The following is an 18,987-nucleotide window of genomic DNA, read 5'->3' as shown; positions in this document are numbered from 1 at the left end:
TAAAAGCACTTATCAGACCGGTGTGCGGCTTCCAGATTTCTTCGTTTTTCCTTGCTTTTGATAGTGTGGAGTGGAACTATCTATGGGAGGTTCTGCATCGGTTCGGTCTGGGTGACGGATTCATATCTTGGATACAACGTTTATATGCTGCACCTATGGCGAGAGTAAGGATTAACGATACCTTTTATCGGAGTCTTTTTCTCTGTTTCGAGGCACGAGGCAGGGGTGCCTATTGTTGCCCCTGCTGTTTGCCCTTGCATTGGAACCCCTGGCAGCTATGGTGTGGGCCTCCCCCAACATCGTGGGCTTCCGAAGGGGACAGAGAAATCTCCCTGTATGCAGACGACATTCTGTTGTATCTGGGAGATACTGGGGACTCTTTAAGGGCAGTGATGTGCCTAATCAATCAGTGGCTCTTCTCCCGTTGGATCTTCCTCTGGCACCTTTGTCGGAGGATGTATCTCAAATACAGGTAGTCACTTCATTCAGATATCTGGGTATAATGGTAACCGGGGACCCACGGGAATCCATAACATTGAATCTGAAACGAATACTTCAAAAGTTCCAACACAAACATGCCAGTTGATGTAAGTTACCGCTGACAGTAACTGGACATGTAAATCTCATAAAGATGATTTGGGCCCCGCAACTACTGTTCATTCTGCATAATGCCCCGATCTGGATACCGCAGTATTGGTTCCAGCGTATAGACTTGCAGGTCTCTTATCTGGAGGGGTGGAGTGGCTCACATTAAACTTGCCACTCTGCAACTTCCCAAACATCAGGGTAGACTGGCTGTTCCACATCCACAAATGTACTATTTGCAGCCCAATTACAACACTTTACAGGCTGGGGTCTTTCGACGGCTGCAGACTCTTCCAGGGATCTACTCCTTGGCCCTGATGCAGGATATTTAGCCTTGTCCCATATGGAAATGGGCCTCCCTATGGTCCCATCTCATTGCCCCACAGTTTAGCTTTAATCAATGAAAATCTGGAAAGGTGTCAAAAATAAATTGGGACTGACTGGGTTTCTTCATCAAACACGCATTTGGCAGAACCACTATTATACAGATTTAGCTAAAGTTGTCAAACACCCGATCTGGGATAGGGTGGGGATTAGATACATCAATCAAGTACTAAATTACTCTGTCATAAAACCATATATCCAACTTCTGCGGGAATTCCCAGAGCTGAAAGGTCATCATTACTAATACATACAGTTACAACATGCCATGCGTTGCCAGAGTAGACACTCTAATCTGCAGTTAGAGGACTCCACGTTCTTGGAATCCATATACACTGACCCCGAGAAAAAGGGTATCATCTCTAGGATCTATACCCATCTATTATCACATATACAAGCCCCTGACCTTTTACCCTGCAGGTAGGTATGGGAGAGATGTTGGTCCAATTGATGGTGAACAGTGGGATCAGATTCTTATTGTTATTGCAATGATTCTTATTGCACCGAGTATATCGTACACCTATACAGTTACATAAATGGGGTTGACAAGAGACTTCCATATGTCCGAAATGTCAGGCTCATCCGGGTGACCTCATCCACATGCTCTGGAGATGTCCCAAGTTGGTGCAATATTGGAGCAGAATTGTCGCCAAAATGAACAATGTATACCAGGTATAGCTGGCAATGGACCCACTGACGTGTCTGTTGGGGAGTCTCACTGAGGAACTGTGCCCCCCTCCGGTGTACATCGCCCTCACGAGGCTTTTATACCTAGCTAGGAAGCTGATTGCCCAACTTTGGCTTTCGGCACAGGTCCCGACAGAGGCACAGTGGATCCAAATGGTTAATACTATCCTTATCTGAGAAAAAACACCTACTATCATAGGAAATCACCTAAATATCTGGCAGAGTTGGTTTATCTCCCCAGAGGTGGCACCCCCACAGCTGGCTCTAGACGGATTATTAATGGGCTAGCTGGTTTCCTGCACTAACTCCAGTTAAGTGACTGTATGAGACTATTTGTGTTCTGTCAGCGGTAATTTGCCTTATACGATATCAGACATTAGTGTGATGTATTGGAATCTCTATAACACAAAGTAACTTCTGTATACTTCCAGTTGGACTGTCCTCTTCTTTTTTTTTTTGTTTTTTTTGTTTTTTTTGTTTTTTTGTTTAATTGTTTCCATTTTTCTTTTCAATAGTGCTATGAACTCAGTTACTACCAATCATTTATTGCTATGAAGATTGCAGCTCCTGGTTTCTATGGATTGTATGCCTATGCAATTGTACCATGTAATGCCTTGCGTTCTATTTAATAAAAATCTATTTTGTTGTTTAAAAAAAATGTTAGTTGTCTAGCTGTCCTGGTAATCCACAGGCTACATTGTTTTTTTAATTTCACACAGATATAGGAACTAGGCAAGGTAGTAGCTTTGCCTCCCATATTACTTTGTGACAGTGATAGGATTTCAGTAGGCACAGCGAGGCTGTCTCGTTTGTATTTTATGTACAGGCATTGCCCATGAGATGCCAAATGCATCCTCCAGCTTTCACCAATTGTGATATTCACCTGATTTACTGCAGGAGCATGAAGTTGAGTCCTCTGGACACCCACCGGGTTGCCTTTTGAAAAATGTGGCTATGGTCTGGGACCTAGGGCAAGTATGCAAAGAGTGAAGTAAGTTAAGTGCTCCTGAACTGAATTCTTGTTCTGGGTCAGCAGATCAGAGCACTGAAGATATTGGATCATCGTATCAAGTCATAAGTATTATCAGAAGTAGGAGTAAGCAAAGGCAGCACATGGGACATTACTTACTATTAATCCAATGTGTCCCTTGTGCTGCTGGCTCCTATATTCCTTGAAACCTTTATCCTCTGATGTCTCCTACCCACCATTCATAGATCGTGTTTTATTCATACAAGCTATAGCATGGCTCTATGAATGGAGGAGTTGGCCGGAAATGGCAGACATTGTCAGGCACACTCGACAAGTACCTGACACAGCTCCTTCAGTTCTTTTCACCCCCGCAGCACCAGAAGGGGGGGGGGGGGGGGGGGCATTTGAGGATGAAGATTTCAAGGAATACAGGGGCCAGTAGCGCAAGAAAACCGTCAGATTAAGCGATCAAGTAATGTCCCTTTTCTTCTTTTTTTTTTATTTACTACATTAAAGGAAAATTGAGAATCTTCACAAAGGAAAATTGTGTGAATATTTATTCACTTCATATTATCCAGTTATGTGAAAAGCGAATTCTTGTTATTTTATTTTACCTGCAGAAGATTAGATAAATGAAGTGAATATTCACACAATTTATTGTGCAAAGATTCTTAACTTCTTTAGCTCAAATATGTCACAAAAAATAGTTGGTATTGGGTAAAGTGATGTCCATCCCTTAGAGTAAAGGGTACCTACAGATTACCCCATTAATATCACTGGAGGTTTACTGGGCCTGATTAAAATACACCGGTCTGTTATTGTAATGCTTTTTTTCTCTCTTGCTTGTTCTAGCATGGAAGGGTCTATTGTTCGTCTACCGGAAATTGTGGCCTTGAAGAAGAAATACAGGGCTTACTTATATTTGGATGAGGCACATAGTATTGGGGCAGTGGGACCTACAGGACGAGGAGTGGTGGAATATTTTGGGATGGACCCTACAGACATTGATGTAATGATGGGAACGTTTACGAAAAGTTTTGGAGCTATTGGCGGATACATTGCTGGGAAAAGGGTAAGACTATATTGTGGGAGAAGCTAGACAAAATGACGAAAAAACATGTTAAGAAGAAATATTAATATTCTCAAACAGGGGCACATTTATCAAAAATGGAGCAGACAGAATCTGGTGCAATTGTGAATGGTAACCAGTCGGCTTCTTTTATTCATTTTCAAAGCATATCTGAACAATACTGGTTTAAAGTGTAACATATGGATAAACTTTTTTATAGTTTTGAATAGAGTGCAGAGCGATTAGTATGCTTGTCAGTTTTTATTTCTGTCTGTCTCCCGTTAAGGAAATTCACCCTCTATATTTGTCCTGTTTACCATTATCATTGCAAGTGAAAGTAAAAGAAAATTCCAAATTTTGGGTTGTCCCAAGAAAAGTAATAGATGGGTATTCTTTCAATGGGGACCTGGGGGTCTCCAAGGAATTCCCTTAATTTGCAGGGATTTCCTTTCACTTCCTGTTTGGCAATGGGACAGGAAGTGATAGCAAATCTCTACAATGGGACACAGATGGTGAACAAATCTGACAGAGGCTATAACCCTCCCTTGCTCTATCCAAAATGAAAAAAAAAGTTTTGCCTATAGCTCTACTTTAAACCTCCCCTTCTCTCCCTTCAACCTGCTGTCTGTAAAATGGGACACTCAGTTTGGTGAAATTATGAGTGGTCTTTGTAGTTAAAAAAAAAAAAAAAAAAATACTATATTGAGCATCATACAGTATGTGATTCTTTTAGACTTTTAAATTATTATTATGAAGTGAGTAATAAATTGGGAAATATACTTTTTTTACCTATGTTTTAAATGTATGTCCCTTGGTGCCATACTAGAAAGTCCCTTACTGTTTACCTTGTTTTAGTAATTTTTTGGTTTGGGATGATAGCACTCTAGGTCCTTTGCCTAGTGTCACTATGCCTCCTTCCCTTCTCACTATTGAAACTATTGTATAAACACTGATGCATATCTGTTCCAAGCAGAAATGCAGAATTTAGCTTACTATTAAAACTTTTATAATCTACTATTAGGCCCTCTTTACAGCTTTGTGGTTGAAAGAGGTGAGTTAAAATGACAGCTTCAACATTTTGCTGTCACAGAACCCCAAAGTGCATGGTAGTGCCTCGCCATGCGCTGTGGTTTACTGTAATGTAGTTGCACTGCTTAAGTGTGTTAGGGTGCCATTCAAAATGAATAGCAATGCAATGCCCTGTGGTAGTTAGTTAGAAACCAAGTCGTCACCAAAACACATAGGAGTGAAGCCATCTTCCACATGGCAAGATGGCCAAATCTTCATGAAGTCCATCTTTACATCAGAGCTCTACATTGCTGTCTATTAAATGTTCTTTACATTATTGTTTATGCTTCTTCATTTTCTTTAAGTAATTAACTGTAAACTAGCCTCTAACATGTGGACATGTTTTACCTCCAGGAACTAGTGGAATACTTGAGAACACATTCGCACAGTGCACTTTATGCAGCTTCACTTTCTCCTCCTGTAACAGAGCAAATCATCAGGGTGATGAAGTGCTTTATGGGGCGTGATGGGACACAGACAGGTAACATTTCTTGGTTCATCCTATTGACCAATTTGTTTTGAATGCAGTGAGCCATCATGCCATAGCTGTGATTATGTGACAAGAAGTTGGCTGTTGTATTGGATCATATTTTCTTCGGGTATCAGTTTATCTACAAGGGATCTAGATTGAGACTGAAATCTCTATCGAAGATCAACAGAATGTATCATATTTTATACAAATTAGCATCCCACATATAGCAAATAATTGAGCTGCAAGTTTAAAAATTACTTGCTAAGCTATTGCTAGACTTGCCGGGCTTCTCAAATTTGTTGCACAATTGAAGTCTGCATTGCATGACTCCAGACCAACTTTCTTTGCAAACAATCTGCAAGTGTGCTGCAGGTTTTGGTTCAGTTATGATGTTCAATAGTCATCCCACCACAGAGGTCACTGTGACTTGCAGAGCATTTGCTGTAGACTCACCTTGGCAACTTTGGTCTTGCTAGAGACTTGCTATGCAAATTTGCTACAAATTGGAAAAATGTCAACTAGAACTTGTGCTTCAAGTGCTCTGCTAGTTTACAACTTGCCAGTGAAAATGTGCAGTAAGTTAACAGATTTTCAATTCAACACCGCCACAAATATGTGGCAAGTTATCCTTGCTATCTGGAATCTAACATAGTGCTTCATAAAACTACAAACCATCAACTCTGTAGGTGAACTTTGACCTTATCAGTTGTTGGCTCTTGTAATATATGGGAGACTATCAAGCCGTTCATACATTAGAAGAATTTTTTTCAAAACTGGTCATTTTTCGGTCCGTTCATTTGATTTTGTAATCATGGAGTTAGAGCGATGATCCTTTTCAACCTTTGTGACGTGAAAATGTGTTTGTTTGTTTTTTTAACAAATGTCTAATGGTCCATGTGGTTTTGCTATGGAAAATTCCATTTGTACCATAAATAATGTTAAAAATAAACAAAATTATGAAGTACTTTTGGGTGACATTTATTAAATTTCTGTTGGCTTTATCCACTGTTGATCTCAAACATACTGATTTTTCATATGGGCGTTTACACTTAACGACCAGCCACTGTATATATACGTCATTACTTTAAAGATGGATATCTTGGTAACGGCAGCAGCTGCTGCCACAACCGAGGTATCCATCTTTAGGGCCGGCGTTTCTGTACACGATAATGGTGGTCTCTGCGGCGGGTGCCACCCACCGCTCTCCCGTGCCCTCCGCCGCTTACCGGAGCCGTCGGTAGCGGTGGAGGCGATCGGGTCCTTTCTGTGCCTGGGTATAGAGACGAGTGAGGCCAAGATGGCGCACACCCGTCTCTATACCATAGGACTGCCGGAGCGATGTCATTACGTCTGCTCCGCCCACTTCTCTTAAAAGCACAATTTTTTGTGTGTCATTTTTTTAAACAACTTTTTTTTTTTTTTTTTTTGCATTTTAGTCTAAATATGAGATCTGAGGACTTTTTTACCCCAGATCTCATATTTAAGAGGACCTGTCATGCTTTTTTCTATTACAAGGGATGTTTACATTCCTTATAATAGGAATAAAAGTGATCCAAATTTTTTTTTTTTTTTAAAACAGTGAAAAAATAAATAAAATAAAGTAAAATAAATAATGAAAAAATAAAATAAAATTTTTAAAGTGCCCTGTCCCGACGAGCTCGCGCGCAGAAGCGAACGCATACGTGAGTAGCGCCCGCATATGAAAACGGTGGTCAAACCACACATGTGAGATATCGCCGCGACCGGTAGAGCGAGAGCAATAATTCTAGCCCTAGACCTCCTCTGTAACGCAAAACATGCAACCTGTAGAATTTTTTAAACGTCGCCTATGGAGATTTTTAAGGGTAAAAGTTTGACGCTATTCCACGAGCGGGCGCAATTTTGAAGCGTGACATGTTGGGTATCAATTTACTTGGCGTAACATTATATTTCACAATATAAAAAAAAATGGGCTAACTTTACTGTTGTCTTATTTTTTTTATTCAAAAAAGTGAATTTTTTCCAAAAAAAGTGCGCTTATAAGACCGCTGCGCAAATACGGTGCAAAAAAAAGTATTGCAATGACCGCCATTTTATTCTCTAGGGTGTTAGAAAAAAAACAATATATAATGTTTGGGGGTTCTAAGTAATTTTCTATCAAAAAAAACTTTTTTAAACATGTAAACACCTAAAATCCAAAACGAGGCTGGTCCTTAAGTGGTTAAAAATTTACCAGTATATGGCCAGCTTTAGAAGGGTAAGTCTACCCAAAACTGAAAATCGATTCAGGTGTGTTGCCAGGGGAGGTTATATGATCCTGGGCTTCACACATCTATTGGACACTTGGCAAGATTTCTGAACCTGGCTTTGTAGTCGTGTCAACTGCTGCAGCCATTGGAACGGAGTCTGTAATCTCCCTATTGGACTTCCTATTTATATTCTGCAAAACAAACAGGGAGGAGCATACATTTATAGAGAAAAAGAAACCTAACACCAAAAAATGTAAACCCACCAGGGGCCATTAATACTTTCAAGTGGACTAAACTTTTAAAGCAGACCTAGCCTCATGCATTAGCTAAGCATAGTTGTCAGTAATCTAGTTTGTATAAAAGAATATAGAATAAAATCCATAATTGCATAGCTGCCAACTCATTCTGTTGAACTTGACACACTTCCCCCGTTTTTGGTCATTGTATTCAATTTTGACTTCCAAAGTCGCCCGACAGCATTGAACAGAAACACTTTGAGAAGATAAGTCTTCTGGTTTCTTTTGTGAAGACGTCAACAATCCTGAAAGTGTCCCACAAATAATACAAAAGATAATTGCTGAGCGAGTTCATCCTTTTGAATTAAAGTCACTCCCATTGACTTGTTGGGTGAACTTATGTATTTGTGAAGCAATTACTTGCCAGTAAGCTCCTCTAGATTAGCATGTATAACACAGAACTGTCACCCAAGCGTTACTTGACTCCTTAATGACCAGTTACTTTGTAGGATCATGACCAGTGACTTTAGTGTTTTTCGTTACGTGCTGTTTAAACAGAAATAATAGTTTTTTTTCACAGGTCCAGGTAAAATGCATGCTCTTTGGTACACAGGCATAATTTTAAAGAGCATTATGAGCAGTAAAACTTAAAGTGCATGCCTGGACAGAATACAAAAAAAACATATTCAATACATCACCACAACACATGAACATTTATCCATGTTTTATCCTTTCATAAATTCTGCAAGTACAAAAAAATACCTGTTAATCTGCCAGAATCCAGTGCTTCTATCCCATTTAACCTGACAACCCAAAGCCTCTGCTACAATAACATCCAAAGCAGTATTGTCAGCCCTGGCCAGCCATAGACTGATTGATTGAAATTCGTCCAGTTCAGCAGGAATCAGCCGGATTTCGATCCATGAATGGGCAGGCTGGTTGTAATAAAGTCAATCCATCGATCGACTTCAGTACAACCAGCCTGTTGGATTTTTGTCATGCAATCACTGCCAGCAGCTATATCAGTAAGCATTGATCATTGTATTCTGATGGCTGGGAAGCCTCCCGCTGTCAGAATAAAATTGCTCTGAGGGAGGGAACGAGCAACTTTCTTTCCTTCAACCTATGGTTAAAAAAAAAAGAAAACTTGGTTATGTATGGCCTGGCTTACACAGATAGTAGCTTTCCTTTCTGCAACATAATGCAGGGTTCAAGATATTATGCCAGTGCCGGAGACTAAATCTGGGTATAGTGGTATAGGACTCCTACGAAACTACACAGACAATTTCCCAATACCATGGATCTGTGCTGGAGGTGTAAAAATGCTGCTGACATGACCATTCACATTTTTTTTTAGTCCTGCCTACTACTACAGCCATTTTGGAAGTAGGTCAGACAGATCGCTCAGAAATGTATAGACTTCAGTGTTCCCGATTGCCCAGCGTTCTTCCTTCTGCACCATTTCTCAATACCCTTGAAGACATATAAGAAATCTGTTCTTCGCCATCTTTTAAATGCTGCAAAGGCCTTCATCCCTCTGAAATGGAAGGACCCTATCCCTACCCCCATAGCCCTCTGGTTTTGCAATATTAAGGATATAAACCACATGGGGGACTTGGTCCTATCGGGCCAAAATAAACCTGAAACCCATAGAAATACCTGGAATTATTCAATTTTCTCAGACAAAGGGAAGGCCTGGGGACCTCATTGCCCGGGCTGGAGACACTGCACTTAACCAGTCTGATGCTCCCTGAGGGTGAGGCGAGGGGGTGTCTCCCCCCCCCCCCCCCTGCTCCTCTCCCACCCCCCTCTATTCCCCTGCCTTTACTATATCCCGCCCCCCCTTTACAATAATTTGAGAAGATGGAAAAAAAACAGAAGAACACTCAGGGCTTGTACAGTGTCGGATTCTTTGTTGATCTTGCTCATTTCACCAAAGGTCATAGAGGTCTATAGCCTTTTGCTAAATTTACTTTTCTGATCACTAATCGAGCTTTGTTAGACGATATGATCTCCTCTTTCTGTATGTACATGCTCTTGTATGAGTAAAAATAAAGAATAAAAAAAAAAAAACGGTATAAATGGACAGTTTTATTTGATCAACCAGCAGGTTGAACAATAAAAAAAAAACTTGACAGTTCCCTGAGAAATAAGCAGAAGTTGCTTATTGCTTGAGGAACAACTAGCAACCTCTGGAGGAACCCTAGTTAAGAAAGGCTACTTTTATAGTGTGTGTAATACTAGTATTGAATAAGTAGGGCTTCTGTAACCTTTCCACAAAGCAATAAAGCGTGAGTGCTGGCATACTGGAACAAGGTGATATTCCCTCATTACTTGTGCCTATTGCATTGGGAATTTACTACACAGCAGTGAAACACTGAGAGAAGTATGTAGGCTGTCATTGCTGAACTCTCCCATGCTAGTCGTCTGGCATGCTAATCCAAATGTTTAGAGGAGAAGTTCACCTTTTCATGAAAAATGAAAAACGGAACTAACTCCAAATATTCTAGGCCTCCCCTCCTGACCCCATTGCACATAGTGGCCATGATGTCCTGTGCTGCTGATGTAGCAGTCTGAACACCCTACACAGCAATACACAGCCCCAGAGTGAGTATCTATCATAAAGTTTGGAATGGCAAGCACTCATTTGTCAGTGCGACCACATGACTGCACTAAAACGCTTCTTTCTTCTGGAACATATTACTAAAAAGTGCCTCAGATGTGCCTCTCATTGGTCAGTATGGTCACATGGCTGCACCGCCCAATGAAAAAGTGCTTGCAATTGCAAGGATTATGATGGATATTGAATCAGGGGCTATGTTTTGCACTGTGGGGACCGCTACACTGACAGCCTCCTCTAACTTGAGAAGGATATCCTAGGAGGCTGAAGGAGAAGGGATGTATCATTTTCACCTAGGTCAAAATGGAGGCAAAAAATGTAAACAAATACAAAAAATCCTATTTACTTTATTCGGTAATTACCGTACATTTCTGAGAGCCAATTAAAGTTCCACACTAATATACAAAAAATATTTTTGAGTCCTGTAATTTTTATAAATGTATGTATTTGTGGGTCTTTTCCTACTAAAATCAGAAAGCATGCATAAAACAACCATTAAATCTGTTTACAATTTGCATTCTATTCCAGGATCAGTTGCAGGGGAATATGTATAATAGCCGTACAGCAGTAGCTGCTGCTGCTTAGTGAATTTCCCTTTTAGCGTGTTTTAAAATAGTGTAGAGCTGACAGCAGTGATGTTCATGTGAGAGTCTTCGTTCACTACATTCGCTTGATATATAAACTGGAAGCATATGCTGTCCGTAGCCCCAGGCTGCTGCCGGCTTATAATCAGTGGCTGCAGCCGTGCCTCTGTCTTCAGGGGAAAAATACACCAGTTTTCTTGACCTTTCTTTATTTCAAACACAATTCTGCAAGTGCGAATATTGCTAGCACATGTGTGTGCCCTGAATCCCTTTTTAAAAGTGGCAGCTTTTGTTCATCTAAAGCTGAACTCCAGGCAGATAAAAAAGTGTCAAATTTTAATGCAGCTCTGTATTCATTAATTATTAAATACATTTTTTGAAATGCAGTTTATTTACCTGAATTAGATTTTGTATCAGACTCCTGTAGTACCCTATATAGTAGAGCTCGGGCAGAAAGACACAGGGGCAAAACTAATCAGATGTGCTGCATGTAAATGATTGAGGGCAAAGTGAGTAGGAAGATTTCCTTATCAGTCCCCTGCTGTTCCCTCACTGTCCAATCAGCAGGCTTAGGGCAGAGTGGTGTCAGTAGTGTATTCCTTAAAGTGGTTGTACGTACAACCACTTTTACCTACAGGTAAGCCTATATTAACGTGACACTAAAGTTTTTTTTTTTTTTCCTTTTAAATCAAACATGTCATACTTACCTCCACTGTGCATTTCGTTTTGCACAGAGTGGCCCGATCCTGGTCTTCTGGGGTCCCTCGGCCGCTCTCTCAGCTCCTCCCAGCATCAGATAACCCCCTGGGAGAAGCGCTCCCCTGGGGGGGTCACCTTGCGGGCACACTCCCGAGTCCAGCTTTTGGCGTCCATAGGCGCCGAATGCAGGACTCGGCCCCGTCCCCCGGCGGCCGCATCATTGGATTTGATTGACAGCAGTGGGAGCCAATGGCTGCGCTGCTATCAATCTATCCAATCAACAGCCGAGAACCCCCTAGCAGAGAGAAGGCGCATCCCCGTGGGACAAGTTTGAGGGTTCAGGTAAGTAAAACGGGTGGGCTGGGGGTCGTCACTTACAGGTGTTAGGATGCATTAAAGTGAAAAAACACGAACCTTTACAACCCCTTTAAGGCTTACCTGTAAGTGCTTGAAATATCACCTAAACCTCCACGGTTTAGGAGACATTTATGAAAGACCCGAGCGCCGATGGCTACGGCGCATGCACCATTGTCATCGGCGCATGCGCACTTTAGAAAGGGCACATCGTACCGTTTCTAATAGGGGTCATGTCGTGACTGGCATCAGTGACATCACGTGACTCCGGCCCTTCCGGGGCCGCAAACTCCAGCTCTGTGACTGAAGAGGGGTGAAGATGGATGCTTCCAGACAGCGGTGACATTGCAGGCTTCAGTTTCAGGTAAGTGACACATAATGGGCTACTATGCGATGCATAGTAGCCCATTATGCTTTACCTTTGCAGGGAAATAAAGAGGAAGTTAAACCCACCAGGGTTTACTTCCTCTTTAATTGTATCACAGTGGTGTCACCCTCTTGACTGTACTAAATCTTGGCACTGCATGAATGAAAATCCTCAACAGCTCAAAAAGTATTTTATCTGTGTACGTAGATGTTTGCCTGGAGTTTAACATGTAGTTTCATGCTATGAAAAGGAGAAGGGGGGGGGGGTGTAAATTGAATGCATTGTGTATCTGGTCTCATCATTTGATCTTTTAAATATGCCTACATTTTCAGCCTGAGAGAAAGTGTAGCAGACCTAAAGGTTTTTTTTCTTCATATATGGTAAAGTAAGCAGTGTTGGCAACCTCCCACAGCATTTTTTACTAACAAAGCATGGGAAATTTACTGACAGAGCACCTTTTTTTTACTGGCAACCTGAAAAATAACAGAACGTATATTAAAAACTAAGCCAATCAACATGTAAACAGTATAAACACAATATGGAAACACTGACAATACCCATAACCAGTAATTTGGTTTACACTTAAAAAGTTATCACAACATGACAAATTATAAACCCCTGGTCTTTACAGAAAGTTGTAAAAATCACTGTTTTTTGCAAACTGTCCGTAAATCTACTGCCAAATGGCAACCCTAAAAGTAAGCAAACATAATTATGAGATGCAGAAAACCTCCTTCATCAGGGCTTAAATCTCACAGTTGAGCTATGACTCAAAAGAAATAGTAATTAAAGTGTTGCTATACTCAGAACCATGCATTCAATATATCTGGTCTGTCACAATACACAGAACATGGAAATGCAAATATTTTAGTTAATATAAACTACTAAATACCCTTTCTCATCAGCAGTATATACCCTGTTTCCCTGAAAATAAGACCTAGCGTGAATGTCGGTGATGGCTGCAATATAAGCCCTACCCCCCAAATAAGCCCTTCCCTGTTTCCCCGAAAATAAGCCCTACCCTGAAAAGAAGACCTACAAGGACTTTAACAAGGGCTTATTTGGGGGGTAGGGCTTATATTGCAGCCATCACTGACAATCACGCTAGGTCTTATTTTCGGGGAAACAGGGTAGCAGTCTTGTGACGTCTATCAGTGTCCGTCCGAGCACTGGTTAAAGCTTGTAGGAGTTTTTATTCTGCTCTGTCTGTCCTATGAGGCTGCATGACCCCTGACTTTCTGTCTGGATAGTGCTGATTGGCCCTGTGCTGATCACAAGCACCCCCCCCACCTAAGAAAAAAACACTCTCTAAAAATACACACCAAACTAAGCATGTGTAGAGTACCTCCAAGGCTCTGTTCTATCAGCAAATGGATTAAACACAGTAAAAGAAGTGGAGGATCAGAGAAGACAGGACCAAACATCCTTTCTACACAGTGCAGAGGATTACCCCTTAGGTTCCACAGTGAATATACAGAGTGAAAAAAAATCAGATTTTCACAGCTATCAAGGTTTGTGTATAAAAGCAATGATTGCCTGTGTGGCCAATCACCAAGCACATGTGAAGAAGGGGAGTGCATGCAGGCTTCCCCATACCAGATACCAGGTGTTTTTTTTTCACTTCCAATGGCTGAACAGAGGAGTGAAGGGTAGTAGATATGTGCTGCAAGGAAAGGCTGCTGTTAAAAAGTGTATCTTACCCCAATTTTTTAATTGGGTATACTGTATGTATGTGTATTCACCCTTGTCATCTTTTCATTGCCTTGTTTCCTTAAGTTGGCCATAGATGGATCGAAGTTCAGCAGGGCTGGTGAGATGTCAATCCCATGTGTGGCCATTCCCACTTGACAGAAGTCGATCGTTGGACACTAATGTTGGAAATTTTTTGTCAACCAACAGCTGCAGCCAGTCAGTGTCAAAATTGCTGTCAGAATACAATGATTCAATGAGGATTCCTCAATCCACCTTGCTGGCAGAATAAAAACGAGTCATCTACGGCCAGCCTAAGAATAACCTGGTGATCGGAAAATCCGATCGTTCTAAACGCGGTGACGTAAAACACGTACGTCGGGACTATAAACGGGGCAGTGGCCAATAGCTTTCATCTCTTTATTTATTCTGAGCATGCGTGGCACTTTGTCCGTCGGATTTGTGTACACACGATCGGAATTTCCGACAACGGATTTTGTTGTCGGAAAATTTTATCTCCTGCTCTCCAACTTTGTGTGTCGGAAAATCCGATGGAAAATGTCCGATGGAGCCCACACAGGGTCGGAATTTCCGACAACACGCTCCGATCGGACATTTTCCATCGGAAAATCCCACCGTTTGTACGGGGCATAAGACTGGGATGCCATTAAAGTTCATGTGCGTGTAAAGGCAAGCGTCCCAATACTTTTAGCAATTTAGTGTATATAATCTGAGAGCGCAACTGGTGTTAATTCAGAAGGGGTGAGAAGTGGAGAGTGTGCTGATGCACAATTAAAGGCACGGAAGAAACAAATGAGTGACTCTTGTATTTGGACATTTTTTCTTTGTGTATTAGGAAATGTTAGCACCCCATTGAATCTGAAGGTTTCCTAATACAAGTTTGCATTATTTTTTTCTACTTTCCGATTCAATAGGAGAAACGTATACAGTTTAGACATTTGTGTGTTTTTAGGATAGTCATTAGGATGCAGTAGTGTTGATTTGTTATTTTAAAACTTAAAATATGGTGGGATTGTCTTTAAAATGGAACACCATAATGGCCCCACCATTTTGCGCTTTGCCAGGAAATAAAGGATAAAGTTATGGTTCTAAGTTATTTTATTAGCTGCAGCTTGTTTTTCCATTGACAAATACAATTTCTAAAAAGAGTTTTTCTCTGAGCTGGTGCCATGGTATGTTTCTCCACATGTGTTTACAGCTTGGCACACAGGGCAGATAGAACAATGTGATCATTATTGTTTTTGTAATAATTTATTCTTCGAGTCGAGAGAGCCTTCAGAATGCCTTCATTGACTGTTGCTCATGGGGAAGTGTAACTGGCTTGGGGATGAAAGTCTATCATGCCTTCATTTGCAAACCACATAGAAGATTTTGTTTTTATTTAACTCTCGGCTTCATCTGGTAATCTGACATTGTAGATATCTCGCCAGACAAGCCCGCGTGTGCCATTTCTGCACGCCATGGTTCCGTGGCAACTCTTTGTGTATTCTAGTAATGGGGTGCTTTGTTTAGTTTGTTTACTTGATTGTATTGCTATAGTTTTCTTTTCTTTTTCCATTCTAATGTTTAGGGAACATAAAAACTATACGATAGCTGTACTGTGGTAGACCGGTAATAGGTATCGGCAGAGCTTTTTTTCTCAGACAATAGGTGCAGGAACTCCCCTTTTCCGAGTCACCCCTTTTTCCCGCCCCTACCCACCTCCGAGCACCGTCCCTTGGTTACATCCCCTACCCACCTCCCAGTATCACACCTTTTAGACAATACAGAACCAAGTATCATTTTGTGGTGCTAAGTAATTTGTATGGAATTTGGTAATGATATCAAGAAAAGCAGAAAAAAAGATCCCTTCAGCCAGCAACAATGGATCCCCCTAACAACAATGTACCACCCACAACAAAATCCCTCCCCAGCAACAATAGACTCCCGGTAGCATCAACAGATCTCCGCACAGCCAGCATTAATAGACTCTCTGGCAGCCATCAACAATAGACCCCTCCCCCAGCAGTAGATCTCCTTCAGCATCAACTGACCCCCCATCAATATAGGACCCACCCCTAGCAACAATAGGTCCTCCACCAGCAACAATAGACCTCCTCAGCAACAATAGACCCCCCTGCAAAAATAGATCCCCTCCAGCTAGAATAGATCCCCCAGCAGTGAGCATCAATACCCTGCAGCACACCCCAGCTCCCCTTGCCATTATATACAGTCAGTCCAGGAGGTGCCGGAACTGCGTTCCCCCGCGTTCCCGCTGAAAAAAAGCCCTGGGTATCGGGAAGCACATTTCATAAATGTCCTGATAGTTCAATGTGCTAATTTCGTAAGCAAAACATCCTTCTCCTGGTCAGACCTTTGAATGACCGAACATTACCAAAATGAATAACCAAAATGAGTGCAACTACACTTTGCGTAGAAGACGGTTTTATTTATTTTTGTGCTGTTTGCTGATTCTGTGACGTCTCTCATGTAATATTAATGTCGTGTCAATTTTTGTTTTAAAGCAGTTTAAGACTCAAAACCAAAAATGTAAGATATTGCATCCTACCAATCATTAGTTGGTGGCTGCATTTGTTTTCTTTGTTAGGCTTAATGTACACGGGACGCTGAGGCAACCTCCTCAGAACGATTTTTTTTGACAGCTTGAAACCGGCATTTAAAAACGCCCCTTTTAGCCGCTGTGTTTTGCATGCCGCGTTTAGCGGCGTTTGCATCTAGGGCCATTTATTTAAGATAACATCATAGGACCCCCCCAAAGCCCAAAAAACAGTATTATTTAACTATTTCAGCCATTCTGTGAGACCAGAGTGAGTAGCAGCAGCTGAGAGAGCAACAGTGTACTTGTATCTACCTCAATTTCAATGCTTTTACTATGGATCTCATAATGAGCATATGTGAGGAAAGGCTCCTGACGTTGCTGTTGATGAGGCTGGAAAGAAGTCGGAAATCGCGTGCGAGGACCAGAAACCCTAATCCTAACCGAAAACCCTAATCCTAAACTTGTTCTTCAAGGGGAAAACCCTAACCATAATCCCCTAACCGTAACTTGTTCTTCAAGGGGAAAACCCTAACCATAACCCCCTAACCCTAACTTGTTCTTCAAGGGGAAAACCCTAACCATAACCCCTAACCATAAACCCTAACACTAAACTTGTTCTTCAAGGGGAAAACCCTAACCATAACCCCCTAACGGGAAACCATAACCCTTACCATAACTCTAAACTTGTTCTTGTAACTTGTTCTTAAAGGGGAAAACCCTAACCCTAATCATTGTCGAAGCTACCTAGAATTTAACATGAGGGAAAAATACAATTTAAAAAGCCAGATATTAAATTTCATGCAACTGTGTTTGATCGAGTCGGGGGTGAAGCTCAATGGTGGGGTCATCTGGTTGAAATCTAACAACATATAGGTCAAATTTCAATTATACTTTGGCTAATAGCAATGCTAGTGGTGTATTGGATTGGATCATGGGCTCATTAGGGCTATATAAATGGTCTATGAAGCATAACAAGCAATTACAACTTTTTTAAAAAAAATTTTAGTGGTTTTTCATCATTTGCTATAATTTTTAAGTTTTGTAATGTTAAAAAAAAGGGCACCTTTAAAAACTCTTCCAAACGAAAACGTGGCTAAACGCCGGTACCGTGTTTAGCTGCATTTGGCGTCAGAAACTTGAACTCTGAACTCTTTTTTTTGCCTTCAAAGAAAAGCCTGTAAGGCCCCTTTCACACATGCGGACCGTATGTCCGTATTTCATCCACCCGTTTTCGGATGAAATACGGACATACATGCATCCCTATGGGATAGCGGGTGTCAGCGGATGTACATCCGCTAACACCCGATGTCGTCCGCCTCCGCTCTCGTCCGATTCTGCGGACGGAAGAAAATCCTATTTTTCTATCCGTCTGCAGAGCGGATCGGAGGAACACGGACAGACGGTCCGTGTTCCTCCGATCCCCCATAGGGGAGAGCGGAGATCTGACAGGGCGGTCCCTGCACAGTGTGCGGGTCCCGCCCTGTCATCTGCCTGCTCAGCTGGGGAAAGCGGAGCGATCCCCGCTGAGCAGCGGATAAACATGGGGCGGATCAACACGGATCCGTCCCGTGTGAAAGGGGCCTAAGGCCCCATGTACACTGCTGCTGCTAAATGGACGTTCAGAGGCAGTTGGACACTTTTTTCAACTGCCCCTGAACTCTTTTAATGTTATCTTATGTGTACATGTACACAGGTTCGTTTACTGTCCTTTTTAGGCAGTTGCATTTATAGGCCTTTTTTTGAAGGCAAAAAAATGAGTTCAGATGCTAAAGTTTCCGACGTTTCAGGCTCCAAATGCGGTAACCTGCATTTAGCCGTGTTTCATTTATAGCTGTTTTTCGTTTTTGGCCATTAAAAAAAAAAAAATTTTTTTTTTTTTTTTTTAGAAAATGGACGTTTTAAACGTGGGTTACTATCTGTCAAGTTAAATCGTTCAGGAGAGGTTGTAAAAACGTCCCGTGTACATGAAACCTAAACGCAACTGCCTAAGGGCCAGTTCACACCATAGAAACGCAGTCCGGATGCGCTCCAGATGCTTTTTTGCATGTGCGTTTTTGATGCGTTCCAGTGCGTTTTTGATGCAGTCCAGTGCATTTCCCCCCCCCCTTTTTTTTTCCTTAACCTTAAATAAGAACATGAGTGTTCCAGTGCATTTTGGTGCGTTCCCGTGAGTTTTTGATGCTTTTTACAGCGTTCCAGTACAGTCCAGTTCAGGAAAAATGCAGCATGTTCTACTTTTTTTTTCTGGAGCTGGAACTGCAAGCACTGGTGTGAACTATGCCATTTAAAACCATATAACCTACTTTCTATGCACTTTTGATGCAGAAAAAAAAACGCACTGGACTGTATGTGGTGTGAACTGGCCCTAAAAATGACATTAAATGAACCTGTGTACATGTACACATAAGATAACATTGG

At 41.5% G+C, this 18,987-nt stretch overlaps 1 protein-coding gene across 1 annotated transcript in view; it reads left to right on the top strand.

Moving 5' to 3' along the window:
- The window catches only part of LOC141140773 (serine palmitoyltransferase 3-like), a 224,306-nt gene that overhangs the window by 156,886 nt on the left and 48,433 nt on the right, over positions 1-18,987 (top strand). The window contains exons 8-9 of the mRNA XM_073628260.1: positions 3,476-3,695; positions 5,115-5,241. Of these exons, the coding sequence (XP_073484361.1) occupies positions 3,476-3,695; positions 5,115-5,241 (347 nt within the window). The remainder of the gene's footprint in view (positions 1-3,475; positions 3,696-5,114; positions 5,242-18,987) is intronic.

Source organism: Aquarana catesbeiana, linkage group LG04, assembly GCF_042186555.1.
Source record: "Aquarana catesbeiana isolate 2022-GZ linkage group LG04, ASM4218655v1, whole genome shotgun sequence".
Lineage (NCBI taxonomy): Eukaryota > Metazoa > Chordata > Amphibia > Anura > Ranidae > Aquarana > Aquarana catesbeiana.
The sequence above is the reverse complement of the archived record's forward strand: the minus strand, read 5'-3'. Positions and strand labels throughout refer to the sequence as shown.